The 20,503-nt window shown below is 52.6% G+C and overlaps 1 protein-coding gene across 5 annotated transcripts; it reads left to right on the top strand.

The window, feature by feature from the left end:
• Positions 1-583: 583 nt before the first annotated feature.
• Positions 584-19,229, top strand: LOC103643784 (protein FAR1-RELATED SEQUENCE 5). Of its 5 annotated transcripts, none has more exons than XR_004855565.1 (4): positions 622-3,571; positions 17,725-17,860; positions 17,961-18,096; positions 18,330-19,220. XR_004855565.1 is itself a non-coding variant. In XM_008666945.3 (3 exons), exons 1-3 carry the CDS (start codon positions 1,004-1,006, stop codon positions 18,806-18,808), a joined length of 3,165 nt encoding a protein of 1,054 aa, XP_008665167.1. In that variant the 5' UTR covers positions 584-1,003; the 3' UTR covers positions 18,809-19,229. The 5 variants fall into 5 exon arrangements, 3 of the variants coding, with proteins under 3 accessions (XP_008665167.1, XP_008665166.1, XP_035820243.1); XR_002266496.2 differs by having other exon boundaries at positions 896-3,571; positions 18,348-19,229; XM_008666945.3 differs by lacking the exon at positions 17,725-17,860 and having other exon boundaries at positions 584-3,571; positions 18,348-19,229.
• The last annotated feature ends 1,274 nt before the right edge of the window (positions 19,230-20,503 follow it).

Here is a 20,503-nt window from a genome sequence, read left to right as displayed (position 1 = left end):
AATGGTAAAGTTGTTCAATACAAAATACATAACAAACAAATGATTTTATTACTAGAGATTCCGAAATGGTGGTGTTTTTAGAGAAATATGATATGATTCAAGACTAACGACATTTTTTTTCAGGTGGTCTACCACGCACTCTATCTCAAACAAATACTGAGTTCTGACCAGACGCTTGCCACTCAATTTCGACTTGTATTTTATATGGAGTATTAATATGTTTTGGGAGGACCAGGCGGGAAGTTATAACAGTGGAAATTGGAAAACATATGGGCCCCACGATCCACTTCTTTAGCAGCGTTTTTTTATGTGTCAAAAAGGACACTCCGTACCTATATAAATAGAAAAAAACATGCCATTCAAATCAACTGCACGTCAATGTAATGGAAAAAAAATACGGAGCACTATTTTTGGGCCTTTTTCACCACCATCCGATGATCCATTCCACCCAGCTGCACGTTCGTCAATGTACTACAGGCAATCGCGGTGGGCCATGGAACAAAACCAAGCAACGCGCGGCCCCACTCGCACCCGGTCCCGGCGCAAAAGCAAACAAACCCTAGCGAGCCGGACCCGGACCCTCCCGCTGATCAGGTGCGCCCGGTCAAACCCCCCAGACTGCCCCCAAGCCGGTCACACGCTCCCCCTCCGCCCCACTCTTCCCCCCACCCAACCGTACCCTCCCGCCCCTCTCCTCCTCCTGCACCTTCGCCGGAGCACCACCCCCTCGCCGTCTTGCGCCCCCGCCTCCCTCGCACATCTCACTCCTTACCGTACCCTCCGCCTACCTCTGCTCCCCTTATCCATCCTCGAGCTCACCTGCCGCGTGGATCGCCTCGGCACATTTTGCTTCTTATTATTTTTTTTTACCTCCCCGCCTGAGCGTTAGCTGGTTGGCGGATGTACGTGTCCTGACCGGAGATGAAGATTCCTCTGTCTTGAGGGGTTGATCTCGGGGAGCCGCCTTTAGTGGCCGGCCGTCCTTGGCCCCGCCGCGTCGGCCATGGACATGGAGAGGGGGGCGGGAAGCGAGCAGGGGTCGCCCGATAGCGAAATGGGCGAAGGCGACAACGATAGCGTCGGCTACGGCGCGGAGATGGAGGTGGACGCCGGGAGCGGCTCGGCTCCGGCGAGCTCGGCGTCCGCATCGGCCTCGGTCTCCGCGTCGGCGTACGCGGCGCGCGCCGGCGCCTTCGACGGGGTCGACCCTTTCGAGGGCATGGAGTTCGACGACGAGGAGGACGCCTGGACGTTCTATAACGTCTACGCCCACCGCGTGGGCTTCAGCACCCGGATCAGCGTCATGCACCGGTCGCGCCGGGACGGCTCCGTCATGTCGCGCCAGTTCGTCTGCGCCAAGGAGGGCTTCCGCACTTACCGCGGGAAGAATGAGGTTTCCCGTGCTGATGCCGCAGACGCTGGCGACGACGATAGTGGGAGGGGTCGGAGGACACGCGCTGTCACCCGGGTTGGCTGCAAGGCCATGATCCGGGTGAAGAAGCAGGACAATGGCCGCTGGAGTGTGACTAAGCTGGAGACTGCACATAACCATCCCCTGGTCCCCACGAACCAGGCACACTGCCTGCGTCCGCACAAGCCACTGTCGGAGTGTGGAAAGCACCGTCCTTTTGGGGGCCATCGAAATGGCGGCTCGCTTCTGGCAATTGAGCCACCGCCACCACCTCTTACGCCGCCTGTGCCTCACACAAGCGTAGCTCAAGTGGTTCCTCAGTATTTTTCGGATGGTATCGGGAATGCCACTAGAGTAATTTTGGATTATGTCAAACGCATGCAAGCTGAAGATCCAGCGTTCTTTTATGCCATGCAATTTGTTGAGGGGCGTCCAGTGGGTAATGTGTTTTGGGCTGATGCGAGGGCTAGGACGACATACAAAGACTTTGGAGATGCCGTTGTCTTGGATGACTACTGCAAAAGGAGCAAGCATGAACTGCCACTTGTCGCTTTTACTGGAGTTAATCACCATTGCCAGCCAATCCTATTTGGCTGTGCCATCATGGCACATAACAATGAAGTATCCTTTGTTTGGTTGTTTGAGACATTTCTCTTAGCAATGTCTGGATGCCACCCTACATCTCTTATTATGGAGCATGATAATGTTTTAAAACCAGCTGCTTTGAAAGTATTTCCTCTAACTAGGCTCCAGTTTTGTAAGTGGCACATCATGAACGAAGCACATGATAAGCTGTCATATCTCCTAGATGCATTTCCATCATTCCATGACGACTTTATTAATTGCATCAATATGTCTGAGACAATAAATGAGTTTGAAGAAAATTGGAAGGCATTAATTTCTAAGGCCAGCTCTCAAAAAAGTGAATGGCTTGACTTGGTGTACAATTGCCGTCATCATTGGGTCCCGGTATATCTGAGAGATACATTCTTTGGGGATGTGTCGTTAAAGCTGCAGTGTTCTAGCAGGAGTTCGTTGTTTGAAGGTTATATTAGTGCCAAAACTGATTCACAGTCATTCATTCAGCAATATGAAAAAGCTTTAGACTGTTGTTATGAGAAGGAGGTGAAGGAAGAATTTGAAACAAAATATTCACTTCCGGATATTAAGACATCATCTCCTATAGAAAAGCAAGGAGCAGAGTTATATACGAGGTCAATGTTTTTGAAATTCCAACAGGAATTGATATGTGCCACTGCTTACACTGCTGAAATGGTGAAAGAGGAGGGCAATGCTTCAATTTATACAGTGGCCATATCTGAAGGAAGTGAGAAGTCTGTAACAGTTCAGTTCTGTTCTTCTGGAAGTTCTGCGACATGTAGCTGTCGGATGTTTGAATATTTTGGTATTGTCTGCAGGCACATACTTACTGTGTTTGGTGTAAGAGGTGTCTCTGCACTTCCTTCTCATTATTTTGTAAAAAGATGGACAAAGAATGCATTGGATAGAAGCTTAGGCAAGAATGTTGATGAAGTTAGCAGAGAGGAGCTCAAGGAGGAGCCAAGAAGTAGCGCTGAAGATGGTGAGCAATCCCTGACATGGCGTTACAACAGTTTGTGTCATGAAGCACTAAGGTATGCTGAAGAGGGAGCATCATCATTAGAGGTTTATATTGTGGCGATGCAAGCTCTTCAAGAGGCTGCTAACAGGGTTAATATGGCCAAGAGAGGTATTGGACAGGTAGCACCATTAGCGGTAATGCCAATTGCAGCACAACCACCAGAAAGTTTTGCAAGAAATCAGGAGATTACTTCCAATAAGCAAAAGAAGAGAAAAAAGAATTCAAGTAGCTCAAGGGAGAACGCCACATCAAATCAACTTATGTATGTGCGACAACCTGTTAATTTTCTTTTTGTTGCTCCTGGTTCATCAAGTGCTTTACAAGGGCCTAGTCAACTAGTTGCTGCTCCTCCTGTTTCTTTGAGTAGCAAATATGGACAAACATCTGGTGCAAATAATTCAGTAGATGACAATATACCTCCTGCTTCTGTAGTTGATAAGTTTTCTGGGTTACCTGACCAAAATGCACCAGCAACTTCAACTGGAAATCTGCAAGGTGGAGTAACAAAATCCATAGGGGCTGATTCACGAATAAAAGAGGTAGACTACTTTTGCTATGCTGACCACCGAAAGTTCATACCCTGCATATTTTCAAATGTTCTATTCTAGCCTGTTCTTATAGAATGACGAGGAAAAAGACGCCATGGGAGTAATTATAGCTGAATTAGTAAAGTACACATTTTTCCCAAGTTGTTTAGGGTAAATTCTCATCCATTTATAAGTGATCATGCTACATCATCCATAGGGAATCTACCATGTTACCCTTGTCTTTCCTTACATACTGTGCTGTGTTTGTCCATTGATCACCTTGTTCATTGGTCACTTACTCACTTAGGGTAAATGGTACGATAAGGGTGTCATACTTGATAAACAAGAACTAGTGAACTACAATATTGTATTAGGTTTATTGTATTGCATATGTCTTTAATATGTGCCTGTAAGTCTAAGATGGAAGGACATTATGTCATAGGAAGGCTTCTCATAACTTCTCTACACTTGTCTGTGAACATAGAGTACATAGAAGGTGAAAAAAATGCATACACAGGGATTCGTTTGTTAGAAAAATAATATATTGTTATGTATTATTTTGCTTATTGGCATACTTTCCAATAGGATTAATGTTTTAGATACATTCAATACAATCTTTTTATTTTAGACTTGCATTATGTGCAATCAGCGTTTTTTTAAGAGCAGCAGGAGCAGAACTCGGTCCTTTTATAAATTCATCGCACCATAAATTCTTATTTTATGACATATATAAAAGGCAACACTGATTCAGTTTTATTGTCATGTACGGGCAAACGTATAGGCGCCGTCGTGACATCAGGCGCGCGGCAGAGTGGGCTGCTCGCGCGACACAGGAAGGTGCCACCGTTAGTGGCCAGATTTAGAAATAAAAGATTAGTTTCCTTTCCATGCCTTAAATCCAGGAGTGATTAGTTGAGATTAGTTTCATTTCCATGCCTTAAATCTAGGAGTGATTAGTTGAGATTAGTTTCCTTTCCATGCCTTAAATCTAGGAGTGATTAGTTGGGGCATTGGCCTATATATTGTAACCAAACTTGGAGGAAAGGAATCAAGCAATCAGTTATCCTAAACCTGCTCTCTCTCTACTCTGTACTCTCAAGCCGCCGGTGGGGATTTCCATCACGGTGAAGGCCTGGAGCGTGACTACGGACTGCGTAGTCGCGGTCTGGTGTTGTTAGGTGCTGAGGCGCTTGACAACCTGGTATCAAGGTCATGTCGATCCTCTACCACGCGCTCCAACCAGTCCTCCACAGCCGCCGCACCTCATCGTAGCCCACCACCATCGCCGCCAACCTCCACTGCCTCCTCCACGCAGCCGCTACCGATGGCGGAACCCACCATCAAGGATGTCATGGAGGCGCTGCAATCAATCACCACTGAGATGTCCACCCTGAAGGCCGAGATGGCTGTGATGAAGGAAAAGTCGTCCCCGTCATTGGCGGACAGCAGGGGCGCTCGACAGGAGGGGCCTCACGATCTCGAATGCCCTCCCAGATTCCAGAAACTGGGTTTTCCCCGCTACGACGGCAAGTCTGATCCGATGATCTTCATCAACAAGTGCGAATCGTACTTTCACCAACAACGCACCATGGCGGTGGAGCGCGTGTGGATGGCGTCATACAACCTGGAGGATGTCGCCCAACTCTGGTACATTCAACTCCAGGAGGACGAGGGCACGCCACTGTGGGCGCGTTTCAAAGAACTGCTCAACCTTCGGTTCGGGCCGCCTCTCCGATTAGCGCCCCTGTTCGAATTGGAGTGCCGCCGCACGGGACGGTGGAGGACTACTCCAACCGGTTCCAGGCTCTCCTGCCCCGCGTGGGTCGCCTCGAGGAGGGCCAACGCGTCCAGCTGTACACGGGCGGTCTCCTCCCTCCGATGAGCCACGCCGTCCGCATCCACAACCTGGAGACGCTCGCCGGGGCCATGAGTCTCGCCCGACAGGTCAAGATGATGGGGTTGGCCCAGTTGGCTCAGCCCCTTGCCCTCGACGCCCCTCGCGCCTTGCTGGCCGCGCCTAGCGCGCATGGCCCTCGCCCACCGCTACCTGCACCACCGGCGGGTGCAGCGTCGCCTCGGCTGGAAGGCCAGTCGTTGAAAGCGCCTATCACAGGAGGAACAGGCGGAACGGCGACGCCTCGCTGTTGCTTCAATTGCAATGAACTGTACTCCCGCGGACACAACTGTGTCTGCCGCCGCATTTTCTTCGTGGAAGGCGTCGAGATCGCGGACGCCGAGCGACGATCGGGCCGCCAATGAACAGGAAGAGGCTGCTCCTGTCTTCTCACTTCAGGCTATTGCGGGCGTCCCCATCTGCAAATCCCTGCAGTTGCGAGTATCGTTGGGCGCCTCCACCCTCGTCGCGCTCCTCGATACGGGTTCCACGCACAATTTCATCGCCGAAGCTGCGGCGCGCTGCACCGGACTGCAGATCCAGCCCCGTCCACGTCTCACGGTGACTGTGGCCAACGGGGAGCGCGTCACCTGCCCGACGTCATACGGCGCGCCTCGCTCATCATCGAGGGCGATCGGTTCTCCGTCGACCTCTTCGTCATGCCGCTCGCCGGGTATGCTTTGGTCTTGGGGACCCAATGGATGGTCACCCTTGGCCGAATCAGTTGGGATTTCATCGGCCGCACCATCTCCTTCACTCACCAAGGTCGGCTGGTGTGCTGGTCCGACATCGCAGAGCGGCCGAGGCCGCTGGTCGCTGCAGCCACATCAACGGAGGGCCTCCTCGATGACCTGCTCCACGCCTTCGAGGGCGCCTTCGTCGAGCCAGCCAAGCTCCCCCCACAGCGGACTCGGGACCATGCCATCGTCCTCAAACCGGGGGCTGCACCGGTGGCGGTTAGGCCCTACCGCTACCCAGCGGCGCACAAGGACAGGTTGGAGCGGCAGTGCGCTGCCATGCTCGCCCAAGGCATCGTCCGTCTCAATGATTCGGCTTTCTTCTCGCCGGTGTTGCTCGTCAAGAAACAGGTTGGACTTACGCTCCAGACCACCAAATTCGGATGCGGCCGGCTGATGTCCAAAAGACGGCGTTTCGCACCCACGGGCCACGACGACCTCTATAAGTTCTTGGTGATTCCGTTCGGGCTTAGCAACGCCCCGGCAACATTCCAAGCGCTCATGGACGACGTCCTTCGGCCGATACTCCGCCGATTCGTTTTGGTCTTTTTTGATGATATTTTAATTTATAGCAAGACATGGGCAGATCACTTGCGACACATCCGCGCCGTCCTCGATGAGCTGCGCCGCCACGTCCACTTCATCAAGCGGTCCAAGTACACCTTTGGCTCCCCCTCGGTGGCATACTTGGGCCACATTATCTCGGCTCAAAGGGTGGCCATGGATCCGACCAAGGTGCAGGCCATCCACGACTGGCCGGCTCCTCGCTCGGCGCGCGCGGTGCGCGGCTTCTTAGGCCTCGCTGAGTATTATCGCAAGTTCGTCCACGACTACGACAAGATTGCGGCACCCCTCACCTCGCTCCTCAAGGAGGGGTTCTTCTGGAACGACGATGCTCAGGCGGCCTTCTAGGCGCTTAAGGCCGCTGTGACGTCGGACCTCGTGCTGGCGTTGACGGACTTCACCAAGGGGTTCATCGTCGAGTGCGACGTGTCCACCCATGGCTTTGGGGCGGTCCTTCTCCAAGATCAGCATCCGATCGCCTATTTCAGCAGGCCGGTCGCGCCACGCCACCGCTCCTCCGCCGCGACTTCCACTCCCCCCCATGCGCCGGGTGGTGCAAGACTTCGTCCGCGCCTGCGCAACAAATCGGAGCACCTCCATCCGGTGGGACTACTGCTGCCCCTACCTGTTCCCCAGGCCGTGTGGATCGACATCGGCCTAGATTTCGTAGAAGCTCTGCCCCGCGTGGGGGGCAAGTCGGTGATCCTCACTATGGTGGACCGTTTCAACAAATATTGTCATTTTATCCCGCTGGCTCACCCCTACAGTGCAGAGTTCGTGGCACAGACGTTCTTCAGCGAGATTGTTCGCCTCCATGGGATTCCTCAATCCATGGTGTCGGACTGATGGAATAAGTCTTGAGTTTCTAGAGGACAGCGGTCGCTTTTTGACTGTCCTCTGTAGTCCTTTAGCATCTAGAGGACAGCTTGACTGTCCTCTGTAGTCTCTTTAGCATCTAAAGGACAACAGTCGCTTTTTGACCGTCCTCTGTAGTCTCTTTAGCATCTAGAGGACAACAGTCGCTTTTTGACTGTCCTCTGTAGTCGCTTTAGCATCTAGAGGACAGCGGTCGCTTTTGACTGTCCTCTGTAGTCTCATTAGCATCTAGAGGACAATCCTGTTGTGTAGTGTGTGTGAGAAGGTGCGGTAGTGCAGCCTCTAGGGCTATAAATATGGGTCTCCAACCCTTAGATGGGTATGGCATTGTGTAGAGTTTGAGGAAATAAACAGAAAATTGCCCCAACTCATAGTGTCATCCTCTTGATGAGAGTTAGAGTCCCTCTACTTGCAATTGGTATCAGAGCTAAACTATCCTGCAGCCTAAACATCTCGTGCTCATCTCCTTCCCGCGCCTCTCCCCACACTCAGTCGGCAGCAAGAGCTCCAACTGTTCCTTCCTCCCCTGCTCAGACGAGCAGCCTTTCGTCTGAGACAGCCTCTTCCACACGCAGCGACCCCTCACTAGCCCACCATGTCCCTACGCTCGGCCACTTCGAGTGCGCGGCGCCAGCAGGAGGCCGAGGTCGCCCCGGCACAAGAACGCGAGCGAGCAGCAGCAGCGGCTGCAGCGACAGCGGCGAGGGCAACACGGTTGGCGGCGACGGAACTGGCAGCGGCGAGAGCGGAAGTAGAAGCAGCGGAGGCGGCGGATGCTGCACGTGCGGCGACAACATAGCTCGAGGTTCTGCGCGCAGTAGAGCTGGCAGCTCTGCTTCTGTCGACGACAACACCGACGAAGAGCTCAGGCTGGCGAGGGAAGCAGCGCGAGAGCAGGCGGCACAGTGGGCAGCCGCGCATCCCCATGGGGGCGCGCGTGGCGGCAGCCCGGATAGGCGCCGACGCGCTGACGACGCTCCAGGCGGGGGCGCACGCGGCGGCAGCCCAGACGGGCGTAGACGCGCCGGCGGTGCTCCCGGCAGCGGCGACCGAGTCGACGGAGATCGCGGCCTCTACAGGCGGCGCGGTCTCCCTCCCCGGATCGGTACCATGGTCGCTGCATGGCCCAGGCCATTGTCAGGGACATCGGTCCCGGCGGTGGGTGGCCTACCCTCACCAAGACCAACTACGTCGAGTGGGCCGCGGTGATGAGGGTACGTCTCCAGGTTCGCCACATGTGGGAAGCAGTTCGTTACGACGACGTCGACTACCACGAGGATCGGCGGGCGCTGGATGCCCTCATTGCTGCAGTCCCGCCCGAGATGCAGTTTTCGCTTTCCCAGAAGCGGACTGCCAAGGAGGCCTGGGACGCCATCGCTGCGACCCGCATTGGCAGCGATCGTGCCCGCAAGACCACACTGCAGGCACTTCGCAAGGAGTGGGAGAACCTGGCCTTCAAGCCAGGTGAGGATGTTGATGACTTTGCTCTCCGCCTCAACACTCTGTTGCAGAAGATGGTGCAGTTCGGCGACGACACCTACGATGAGGAGAGAGCTGTTGAGAAGCTCTTCCGTTGCATCCCCGAGAAGTACAGGCAGATTGCTCGCTCGATCGAGTCTCTGCTAGACCTCTCCACGATGACAATCGAAGAGGCGATTGGTCGCCTCAAGGTGGTCGACGGCGACGAACCACAGGCTCTCTCTGGGCCTATCACTATCGGCGGGAAGCTACATCTCACTCGGGAGCAGTGGGAGGCCTGCCAGGGTGACAAGAAGGGGGAGTCCTCCTCGACACGAGGCCGCAAACGCGGCAAGCCGCGCAAGGCGCGTGGAGGCGCCCAGGCCGGGGCGCGAGGACATGCTGAGGGTGGTGCACGTGGAGGTGCCCAAGGTGGCGCCGTCGGCAACAAGAAGCCGGCACGAGACGACGGCTGCCACAACTGCGGCAAGCTTGGCCACTGGGCCAGGGATTGTCGGCAGCCACGACGTGGCCAGGCCAACGTCGCACAGGCGGAGGCGGAGGAGGAGGCCCTGCTCCTGGCACATGCAAGCATCGAGCCATCTCCAGCGGCACCGGCCGCAGCGGCATTCCTCCACCTTGATGAGTCGAAAGCACGCGCTTTCCTCGGCGACGGCTCCAACAAGGACATGATCGAAGGATGGTGCCTCGACACCGGCACCACTCATCACATGACCGGCCGACGGGAGTTCTTCACCGAGCTTGACTCTAGCGTCCGAGGCTCCGTCAAGTTTGGGGACGCCTCCGGCGTAGAGATCAAGGGCGCCGGCTCAGTCATCTTCACCGCCGCGTCTGGTGAGCACAGGCTGCTCACCGGAGTCTACTACATCCCCGCATTGAGGAACTCTATCATCAGCTTGGGACAGCTGGATGAGAACGGTTCACGCGTGGAGGTCGAGCACAGAGTCATGAGGATTTGGGATCCCTCTCGTCGCCTTCTTGCCAAGGTACGCAGGAGTCCAAATCAGCTATACATCCTCAATGTGAAGGTGGCACAACCTTGCTGTCTTGCTGCTCGTCGAGACGACGGGGCATGACAGTGGCACGAGCGCTTCGGGCACCTTAACTTCAAGGCCCTGAAGCGGCTCAGTGCCAAGGAGATGGTACGAGGCCTGCCGTGCCTTGACCATGTGGAGCAATTCTGCGATGTCTGCGTGTTGACAATGCAGAGACGACTCCCCTTTCCCCAGCAGTCGAGCTTCCGAGCCAAGGAGAGGCTTGAGCTCGTGCATGGGGACTTGTGTGGCCCGGTGACACCAGCCACACCGGGAGGACGACGCTACTTCTTGCTGCTCGTCGACGATCTCTCCCGCTACATGTGGGTGATGATCCTTGGCAGCAAGGGAGAGGCTGCGAACGCCATCAGGCGTGTGCAGGTCGCTGCGGAGGCGGAGTGCGGCCGCAAGCTGCGCGTGCTGCGCACCGACAACGGCGACGAATTCACGGCGGCTGAGTTCGCGTCGTACTGCGCGGATGAGGGCGTTCAGCGCCACTACTCCGCGCCGTACAACCCGCAGCAGAACGGCGTCGTCGAGCGGCGCAACCAGACGGTTGTGGGGATGGCTCGGGCTCTCCTCAAGCAGAGAGGAATGCCAGCTGTCTTCTGGGGAGAGGCAGTGGTGACAGCGGTTTACATCCTCAACCGCTCGCCCACCAAGGCTCTCAACGGGATGACACCGTACGAGGCTTGGCATGGGCGCAAGCCGGCGGTCTCTCACCTACGGGTCTTCGGCTGCCTCGCGTTCACCAAGGAGCTTGGCCACATCAGCAAGCTCGACGATAGGAGCACCCCAGGGGTGTTCATTGGCTACGCGGAGGGCTCGAAGGCCTACCGCATCCTTGACCCAAGAACACAGCGTATGCGCACGGCGCGCGACGTAGTGTTCGACGAAGGGCGAGGATGGGCGTGGGACAAGGCGGTGGACGACGGCACGACTCCGACGTACGACTTCACCATCGAGTACGTCCACTTTGAGGGAGCTGGGGGAGTAGGCCACTCTTCTCCGAGCAGGCCTACCCCAGCCCCCAAGTCTCCACCGACTCCAGCGCCACACTCTCCAGCTCCTGCTACAACGAGCTCTTCACCACCACGCACTCCAGCCACGACTCCGGTTACAGCGAGCTCTTCGCCACCACGTACTCCAGCACCGACGGTACCCTCTCCGGGAACGTCCTCTTCGACACCAGCTCGTGTCGAGCACGACCCAGTGGAGCTCGTGACCCCTCTGTCCCGCGACGAGGAGCGCGTCGACGCGTGCTACGACGGCGAGCCGTTGCGGTATCGAAGGGTGGAGGGCCTTCTCATCGACCCGTCGGTGCCAGGCCCTACATCTCGCATTCTGGCAGGAGAGTTGCATCTTGCATGCGACGATGGTGAGCCTCGGTCTTTCGCGGAGGCCGAGAAACATGCGGCTTGGCGTGCCGCGATGCAGTCGGAGATGGACGCGGTTGAGACGAACCGCACCTGGGAGCTCGCTGATCTCCCTCATGGTCATCGCGCGATCACCCTTAAATGGGTGTTCAAAGTGAAGAGGGATGAAGCCGGCGCCATCATCAAGCATAAGGCTCGCTTGGTGGCACGCGGTTTCTTGCAGCAGGAGGGGATCGACTTCGACGATGCCTTCGCCCCTGTAGCACGGATGGAATCCGTGCGACTCCTCCTCGCGCTGGCAGCCCTGGAGGGCTGGCATGTTCATCACATGGATGTCAAGTCGGCGTTTCTTAACGGCGACTTAAAGGAGGAGGTCTACGTACACCAACCGCCAGGTTTTGCGATCTCTGGCAAGGAAGGCAAGGTGTTGCGCCTGCGCAAGGCTCTCTATGGCCTGCGACAGGCACCGAGGGCGTGGAATGCCAAGCTGGATTCCACGCTCAAGAGGATGGGCTTCATGCCAAGCCCGCACGAGGCGGCCATCTATCGGCGGGGCAATGGAGAAAATGCCCTGCTGGTGGGTGTCTACGTCGATGACTTGGTGATCACCGGCGCCAAGGATGCAGAGGTGGCAGCGTTCAAGGAAGAGATGAAGGCCACCTTCCAAATGAGTGACCTGGGGCATCTCTCCTTCTACCTGGGGATTGAGGTGCACCAGGGAGACTCCGGGATCACACTTCGCCAGACCGCCTATGCGAGGCGCATTGTTGAGCTGGCTGGGCTCACCGACTGCAACCCAGCTCTCACTCCGATGGAGGAGAGGCTGAAGCTGAGTCGTGACAGCACGACAGAGGAGGTGGATGCTACTCAGTACCGGCGTCTTGTGGGGAGCCTTCGCTACCTCGTCCACACACGGCCTGACTTGGCATACTCCGTCGGCTACGTTAGTCGGTTTCTGCAGCGACCGACGACGGAGCATGAGCAGGCTGTGAAGAGGATCATCCGCTATGTTGCGGGGACTCTCGACCACGGTCTCTACTACCCGAGGTGCCCTGGGGAGGCACACCTTGTCGGGTACAGCGATAGCGACCACGCTGGCGACATCGACACCAGCAAGAGCACAAGCGGGATCCTCTTCTTCCTCGGCAAGTGCCCCATCAGCTGGCAGTCGGTCAAGCAGCAGGTGGTGGCCATGTCCAGCTGCGAGGCCGAGTACATAGCGGCGTCCACTGCTTCGACTCAGGCTCTCTGGCTGGCTCGACTGCTCGGTGATCTCCTCGGGAGAGACACTGGAGCGGTGGAACTCAGGGTGGACAGCCAGTCCGCTCTGGCATTGGCCAAGAACCCCGTGTTCCATGAACGGAGCAAGCACATCCGGCTGAGATACCACTTCATCCGAGACTGCTTGGCAGAAGGGAGCATCAAGGCGCTCTACATCAACACCAAGGATCAGCTTGCAGACCTGCTCACCAAGCCCCTTGGGAAGATCAAGTTTGTTGAGCTTTGCTCCAGGTCCGGGATGGCCCAACTTTCTCACAAGACGACGCCCAAGACTTAGGGGGAGAATGATGGAATAAGTCTTGAGTTTCTAGAGGACAGCGGTCGCTTTTTGACTGTCCTCTGTAGTCCTTTAGCATCTAGAGGACAGCTTGACTGTCCTCTGTAGTCTCTTTAGCATCTAGAGGACAACAGTCGCTTTTTGACCGTCCTCTGTAGTCTCTTTAGCATCTAGAGGACAACAGTCGCTTTTTGACTGTCCTCTGTAGTCGCTTTAGCATCTAGAGGACAGCGGTCGCTTTTGACTGTCCTCTGTAGTCTCTTTAGCATCTAGAGGACAATCCTGTTGTGTAATGTGTGTGAGAAGGTGCGGTAGTGCAGCCTCTAGGGCTATAAATATGGGTCTCCAACCCTTAGATGGGTATGGCATTGTGTAGAGTTTGAGGAAATAAACAGAAAATTGCCCCAACTCATAGTGTCATCCTTTTGATGAGAGTTAGAGTCCCTCTACTTACACGGACAGGGACCCCGTGCTCACCTCGACGTTTTGGCAAGAGTTGATGAGGCTATTCGGGGCCAAACTACAGATGACGTCCGCCTTCCACCCCCAATCGGACGGCCAAACGGAGGCGGCCAACAAAGTCATCGTCATGTACCTCCGGTGCTTCACAGGGGACCGGCCCAAGCAGTGGCTGCGTTGGCTGCCATGGGCGGAGTACGTCTACAACACGACGTACCAGTCGTCGCTCCAGGACACCCCCTTCAAGGTGTATGGCCGGGATCCTCCATCCATCCGGTACTACGAATCGGGGGAGACGCGGGTGGCTGCTGTGGCCAAGACCATGGCTGCTCGGGAAGAGCTCCTCGCGGATGTCCGCTATCGGATGGAGCAAGCTCAAGCCGTACAGAAGAAGTTCTACGACTGGCTGCACCGCCCGGTCTCCTATGCCGTGGGCGACTTGGTGCTTTCCTACCGCAGCTGTCTAGGGGCAAGCTCAAGCCGCGTTTCGTCGAGCTGTACCGCATCACCGAGTGCATCAACGAGGCTGCTGTCCGCCTCGCCCTGCCTCTGCGTGCCAAGCTGCACGATGTCTTCCATGTGGGGTTTCTTAAGAAGTTCATCGGCGATCCACCGGAGGTGCCTTCCCCACTGCCATCCATGCTTCACGGGGCTGTGACTCCAGAACCGGAGCACGTTGTACGCTTCCGCTCGGCACGTGGTGTCCGCCAGGTGCTCATCCACTGGAAGGGTCAGTCTGCTGCGTCTGCAACTTGGGAGGATGTGGCTGATTTCCGCGACAAGTTTCCCCAATTTCAGCTCGAGGACGAGCTGGACGTCGAGGGGGGAGAGATGTCATGTACGGGCAAACGTATAGGCGCCATCGTGACATCAGGCGCGCGCAGAGCGGGCTGCTCGCACGACACAGGAAGGTGCCACCGTTAGTGGCCAGATTTAGAAATAAAAGATTAGTTTCCTTTCCATGCCTTAAATCTAGGAGTGATTAGTTGAGATTAGTTTTCTTTCCATGCCTTAAATCTAGGAGTAATTAGTTGGGGCATTGGCCTATATATTGTAACCAAACTTGGAGGAAAGGAATCAAGCAATCAGTTATCCTAAACCTGCTCTCTCTCTCTCTCTCTCTCTCTCTCTCTCTCTACTAGTCTACTCTCAAGCCGCCGGTGGGGATTTCCCTCAGGGTGAAGGCCTGGAGTGCGACTACGGACTGCGTAGTCGCGGTCCGGCGTTGTTAGGTGCTGAGGCGCTTGACAGTTATCACCAATGACAAATTTGGCAATAAATGACATTGTTCTCTTGTACCTTTTCCCTTTTCCTTCTACTCCAAAATGAACAATCTGCAGTCTTGTTGTTCACTGGGGTACTATGCTTGATTAGATAGTGTGTTGTCTTGTTTTGTTTCTTTTACTTCCAAGTGACCGTGTTGGTAATTTATAATACTGTGGATAGTTGGGTGGGGGCATAATCAAGGGTTTATATCTTTTTTCCAAGTATGCAATAGCAAACATGAAGTAGTTTCATTTGATTTAAATCTTACAATTATGCTACTTTCTCAAAGTTACTTTTAATGATTCATCAGTAGAGCACTGAGAAACACTTCAGCTTGTGGTTTTCCTGCTATGAAATATAGCAATTAGTAAATGATTAGAATACCTATGGATGCAGGATTGTTGTGGCAAATCCAGATTAAGTGGGCACTATGGTGGGTTTGATATTTTCTATCAGGATATCAGTGCATATTGGTTTTTCTTGGATATGGTATGATGAGCTGCATGGATACATCAGGTCACCCGCTCCTGTATCCCATAATGGATACATGTGGGATATGGTATGGAGACCAAGGTTTTAAAGTCGGCGAGTCGACCCTAGTCACCTAAGCACCAATAAGGCGACTAATCGCGATTAGTCATCGATTTGCTCGATAAATCGAGCCTAGTCGACTCCTAGTCGTCCACCTATATCAAGATCATATGTATAAATATATATCAATATATATAGCTGTAGCAGTACTGCAATACAACAGTACACTATAGTTGTAGCAGGACAACAATATATTATAGCTGTAGCAGAACAACAGACTCTGAAAGTCTAAACTGTGAACTCAGAAGAAGTCTGAACTCTGAAGTTCTCTGGACGCCGAAGTCTGAACTCTGAATTTCTGATTTCTGAAGTTCAGAACAGACCCTAAACTAATTCACTCTGAAGAAGTTTAATGGAGGAGGCGGAGTGGATCAATGGAGGACGGCCGTGCGCTGGAGGGTGGACTCCGGTGGAGGCCTGGAGCAGAGGCGGGCACCACACACTGGAGGGGCTCGAGCAGAGGCCTCTGCAGCAGCCACGTGCTGGAGCAGAGGGGGTGCAACCCGAGCAGAGGGTCGCCGGAGCAGAGGGGGCACAGTCGCGCGTTGGAGAAGGGCTACAGAGGGTGCGCAGCCACGGGCTGGAGAAGGGACGATGGCTACTGTGGTACAGGTAGGGGCGTAGGGCAACACAGGTTTTCTACTTTCTGCAGAGATGGTTGGCCGCCCGCCGGCCCATAGAACAAAGGACGAATTACTGGCCCAAAACAGGTGTTTTTTGGATATGGCCCAGTCCAGTAGGCCTGCTATAATCCTCGACTCCTCTGCGCATCACACAGCAGGGATCTAGGCAGCCAGCGACACAACACGCATGCCACCGCCTTCCCGCTCGACTTCCTGCTCACCCAGCCATCTGCCCATCCTGCCCGCGAGGAGATCCAATGCCAGCAGCATTCTCAAGCAGGCTGCGGCTGTGATGACACACATCACCTGCAAGGCACACACCACAAATTTGTGGACGCCTCATGCATGCAGCGCCTCAACGAACTTCACCACCCACAGGCGATAAATCAACATCAAGCTGGAGATGAGTTAGCGGTGATTTCTTCCCTGTTTCCTCTCCTCTCCTCTCCTATAGCCTCTTCCTGCCATGTTCCTCATGTCAAATTAATCTCGACTGGAACTGGAATTGAAAGGGGAAAGGGATTGGATCAGTGATTTACTCATCTCCTACAAGCTTGAAGCCTCTCCCCAAGTTAAAAAAAAATGATGTACTTATTTGAATCCTCCATCAATTGGACAAGTTCTACTTCTGCACTATGCACATACATGTTCTCATTTGGATTTTGCAAGTTTGACCTTTGAGATTTGGATGGAGATGCTGGTCAGGCTTGGCTCTTGGAGTGTTGACTACATGGAAATATGGAAAAGATGAGCAGAACAACACAATTGAAAGAATGAGACAATTTCAAGTTCCTGCTAGTGTGTTGCAGCTTTTAGAATTTTAATTGATTTATTATTTATCTATTAAAAAACTTAAAATGTATGCACGTGTTGTTTTTTTATAGAAATTTTGATGTATCCACGTGTCTGTATCCTTGCTGCATAGATGGCATGTTTTCCTGGTAACTATCTCAGTGGAGTGTGAGAAATATGTTATTCTTCCCACTTTTAGTCCCAGGGCTGACATTTCAGAAATGTTGCATGCCATTTATTGCAGTTGTAGCATATTTTTATCTTTAACTTTAGGTAAGTATTATTAGCTTATGTGACTTTCAGAAGGGTAGGCCTGATGCTTAGATAAGAGCTGTCTCACTGAGTCATCAAGTCACGAGTTCGAAGTAGTCTCTCCGCATTTGTGGGGGAAAGGTTTGCGTCGGTTTATCCTTTTCCCAGACACCACTCATGTGCCCGCCTTCGGCTAGCGTAATGCTTAAGGCTTTCGAGTAGCACCTCCAGGTCACGGGTTCCCTTCGAGGGCGAATTTCGGGTTTGGTTAAAAAAAATCCCCTCGTTGTGTCCCGTCCGCTCCTGGTTACGTCCTGCGCGCCACCCTTCGGCTGGCCCGTTGCAGAGTGGGCGGTGACGGCCCGCTAGTGATGGGGGCCAGGGTTCTTGGATTTTCTCGGCCGGGACCATGTTTAGTCTCTTCTTAGTATAATACCGGGGGCCGGTCTTTCCCTCCCCGGCCGATTTTTTTTTGTTGGGTCTGCCTTGCCCTTACTTGACTCTCATTCTTTAGGTGAAAGAAATTGTTTGATGTCTTCGTTTGAGCCAAATTGTTATTTGCTGCAAGCATGTAATATGGTTTTCTTGACATCTTATGGGTATCATATTGCCTCTTTCATTTGTGTCATTCCATCAAACATTTTATCTTTGGTCCTCTCTTTAGGTACCTTTGCATACGAACTTAGCGCGGCAGCTTAGTTCCCAGTTATTACTGAGAGAGACTATAAAATTCCTTATTATAAGCCTCGGCTTACAGCTTAGTTTAGCTGCAATATCTTCTTTTGCACTCGTCGCCACGGGTAACTTATATTTCCTTATTACGGTTACAGAATGATCGGAATTTCAATCATAATGTACTTCACTAGCTTCAGGTTCCTAACAAGTCTATGGAATCTGCAGAGTCATGAATTATCCCAAGCTAATGGTAACAGGGGATGCAGTGTAAATACATTAAACTCTAGTGCTGCGCGACAGCTCGTGACTGTCCCTATTGGATTGTGCCTTCCACCCACTGATGGCTCCGAGATATCTGCGGGTATGTGGGATTTTACTTTGCTACTCAAATCTATAAACTGTTCCAAGCATCCTATCCCAGTTCTTTTTGTCCATATCATAACTTGTACAAGTTTATGCCTGAACATTTTCTTAAGCTGTGGCTGTGATATATATGAGGCATTTTTCTTTTTTTTCGCTAAAAGCTATTGCATATATGATAATCGATTTTACTAACGAGGCCATTTTGAGTTTTTGACATCACTTTTGATGCAGCTTGTTTGAACTCTGTAGACTCTGGAGATATCAGTAGCAATGGCAAGTTATCACTTGGTCTTCATCAATCTCAGTCATCTGCACAACAGCCAGCTACACCGTCACAGACAAAAACACTTGACAGTATTGATTGTCGTGCAAATCCTGAGGGTTCATCTATAAGGGCTGCAGCCATTGCAGCCGGTGCACGCATTGGATCACCATCTGATGCAGCTACAATCATAAAAGCGGCTCAGTCAAAAGGCGCCATCTACATTAGGCCTGGGGAAATAATCCCGAATTACCTGAAACCACTAGCACCAAAACCACTTTCCTCGCTACCACCGATGAACCCAGGGCAGCTCAGACGATTTGGTGATTCTGCTGCCGCGAAGGATGCAATCTTCGGTTCTTCGGATGGCACGGACGATGACGACGAGGAAGACACTGATGACGAGGAGGACGACGAGCTGACTGACAACGATGCAGAACATGAATAATCTTCTCCCCCTGCACTAACCTCTCCTAATGGTATGTGACGTGGTGATCTTCAACAACCTCTTCAACCAATGGAATCTTGTAGAGCATAGCTGTATACATGTTTATAGTCTGTATTTAAGGCCCCAGCTGCCACCTCCATGAGCCAAGAATTCTTCTTTGATCTCTCTCTCTCACTTAGCATGCCTAGAAGCCCCACTTATTTGACCTAAGGACAAACATTGGACTCCTTAATCTCCTTTTTTCTTCTGTTGGCTCCTGGCGAGGTTGGTGGTGGTGGGTCTGATGGTCAGTTCACATGTGTAGCTGGTTAGCTATGTTATGTACAGCATGAGTTGTACGCTGGCGAACTGCTTTCAACAGTCCAAAATTTTGTACCCTGTTTTTCTCTTGCTGGAAAGGGATTTGTTGGAACTGAGCTCACAGGTCCTTTGTTGATTGGACTTGGCTTGGAAGAGTGGTTGGTTCGTTGCTGGAAAAAAAAAATCAAAATTGATTCTTTGATCATGTTCATTCTCCCGCGACTTGCGGCGGGGGTGTTGAGGAAACTTTGTATAGATAGATCTGTTTCGTTTGATTGGTAAGTGTTGTTGCTCGCTGACACATGCGCGTCAGCCAGATACATTTGTTTTTGAGACCCATGGCATGTCAGGGAGGTCAACTTTTGTCTGATTAATAACATGATGGTAAGTGGTAAGAGCGTGGTACTGAGCACCAACTAATGCATTTAGCAGCAGCAGCAAACTTGAATAATGCGTGTATTCAGATTCTAAAACCAGCCCAGTCAAGATCCAAAGGTAAAATCAAACCGCATTGATCAGGTTTCAATCCAAAAACTATTAGCAGCCTTGACATTGTCATCGTCCTTGAAACGTCATGAACCCGTTGACCGTATGCTAATTCTGAATGATCTTAAGACTGAACTGGCGTCGCATGGTTCGTTTCCCAGGCACGAGTGCAGGACGAGTTTTGGAAGCTGGAGAAGCAAAGCAAACCTATTGGCTATTGCATTGTTTGTATTGGCAGCATGTCGACCACCAACCCCCGGAGGTAGGAGCACCTACCATGGCCCCCTCATTTTGTCGTCCCTGATGGCCAAGTAGGAGGCTACATGTCATGTATACTGTAGCAGCCGTAGCAGCTCTGATGATGATGGAGGTGGACCAGCTCCAAGATCCAAACCTATGATCGAACTACCTTTTTATTTCAACCTGGAAGACAAATGCGCATACACTCGCGCACTGTGTTTTGAGTGTGATGTAAGCCAGATTCAAGGAAGAATAGTGTTGCTGGATGGAGCTTGAGCTTTCATGGTTGGCGGGGGCTGGGAGATGCTTCTACTCCCCACTCCACTTGAGGTTCAGGAATCAGGAGTGGTTGGTTGGAATCGGAAAGTCGCGGGCCGCACATCCTTTTCTTTTTCTGAGCACCACTACGCCTCTTTATCCAATTAGAATACCACACATGCTTGGATGGAACTCGTGCTGTTCTGCACTGACATCGGCATCTGTCACCACTTTCGGCCCCTAGTAGAAGATGGATTTGGGATGTATAGGTTTTCAAAGCTACAAATATCGCTACAGTATTTCTCATTAGACAAATTTTTTTAAAAAATATTATTTTATAATATGATTATTTGGTTTTATGGATATTTTAAATATTTTTTTAATAAATTTGGTCGGCCATTAAAAAAAGGC

This window comes from Zea mays, chromosome 1, assembly GCF_902167145.1.
Source record: "Zea mays cultivar B73 chromosome 1, Zm-B73-REFERENCE-NAM-5.0, whole genome shotgun sequence".
NCBI classification, from domain to species: Eukaryota; Viridiplantae; Streptophyta; class Magnoliopsida; order Poales; family Poaceae; genus Zea; species Zea mays.
The sequence above is the reverse complement of the archived record's forward strand: the minus strand, read 5'-3'. Positions and strand labels throughout refer to the sequence as shown.

Excerpts from the sequence above, each read along its gene's own strand:
- LOC103643784 (XM_008666944.3), top strand. The coding sequence starts at position 1,004 with ATGGACATGGAGAGGGGGGCGGGAAGCGAGCAGGGGTCGCCCGATAGC. Across the intron at positions 3,572-17,960 it reads CTGATTCACGAATAAAAGAG|AGTCATGAATTATCCCAAGC; the intron begins GTAGACTACTTT and ends TGGAATCTGCAG. Across the intron at positions 18,097-18,329 it reads TGGCTCCGAGATATCTGCGG|CTTGTTTGAACTCTGTAGAC; the intron begins GTATGTGGGATT and ends CTTTTGATGCAG.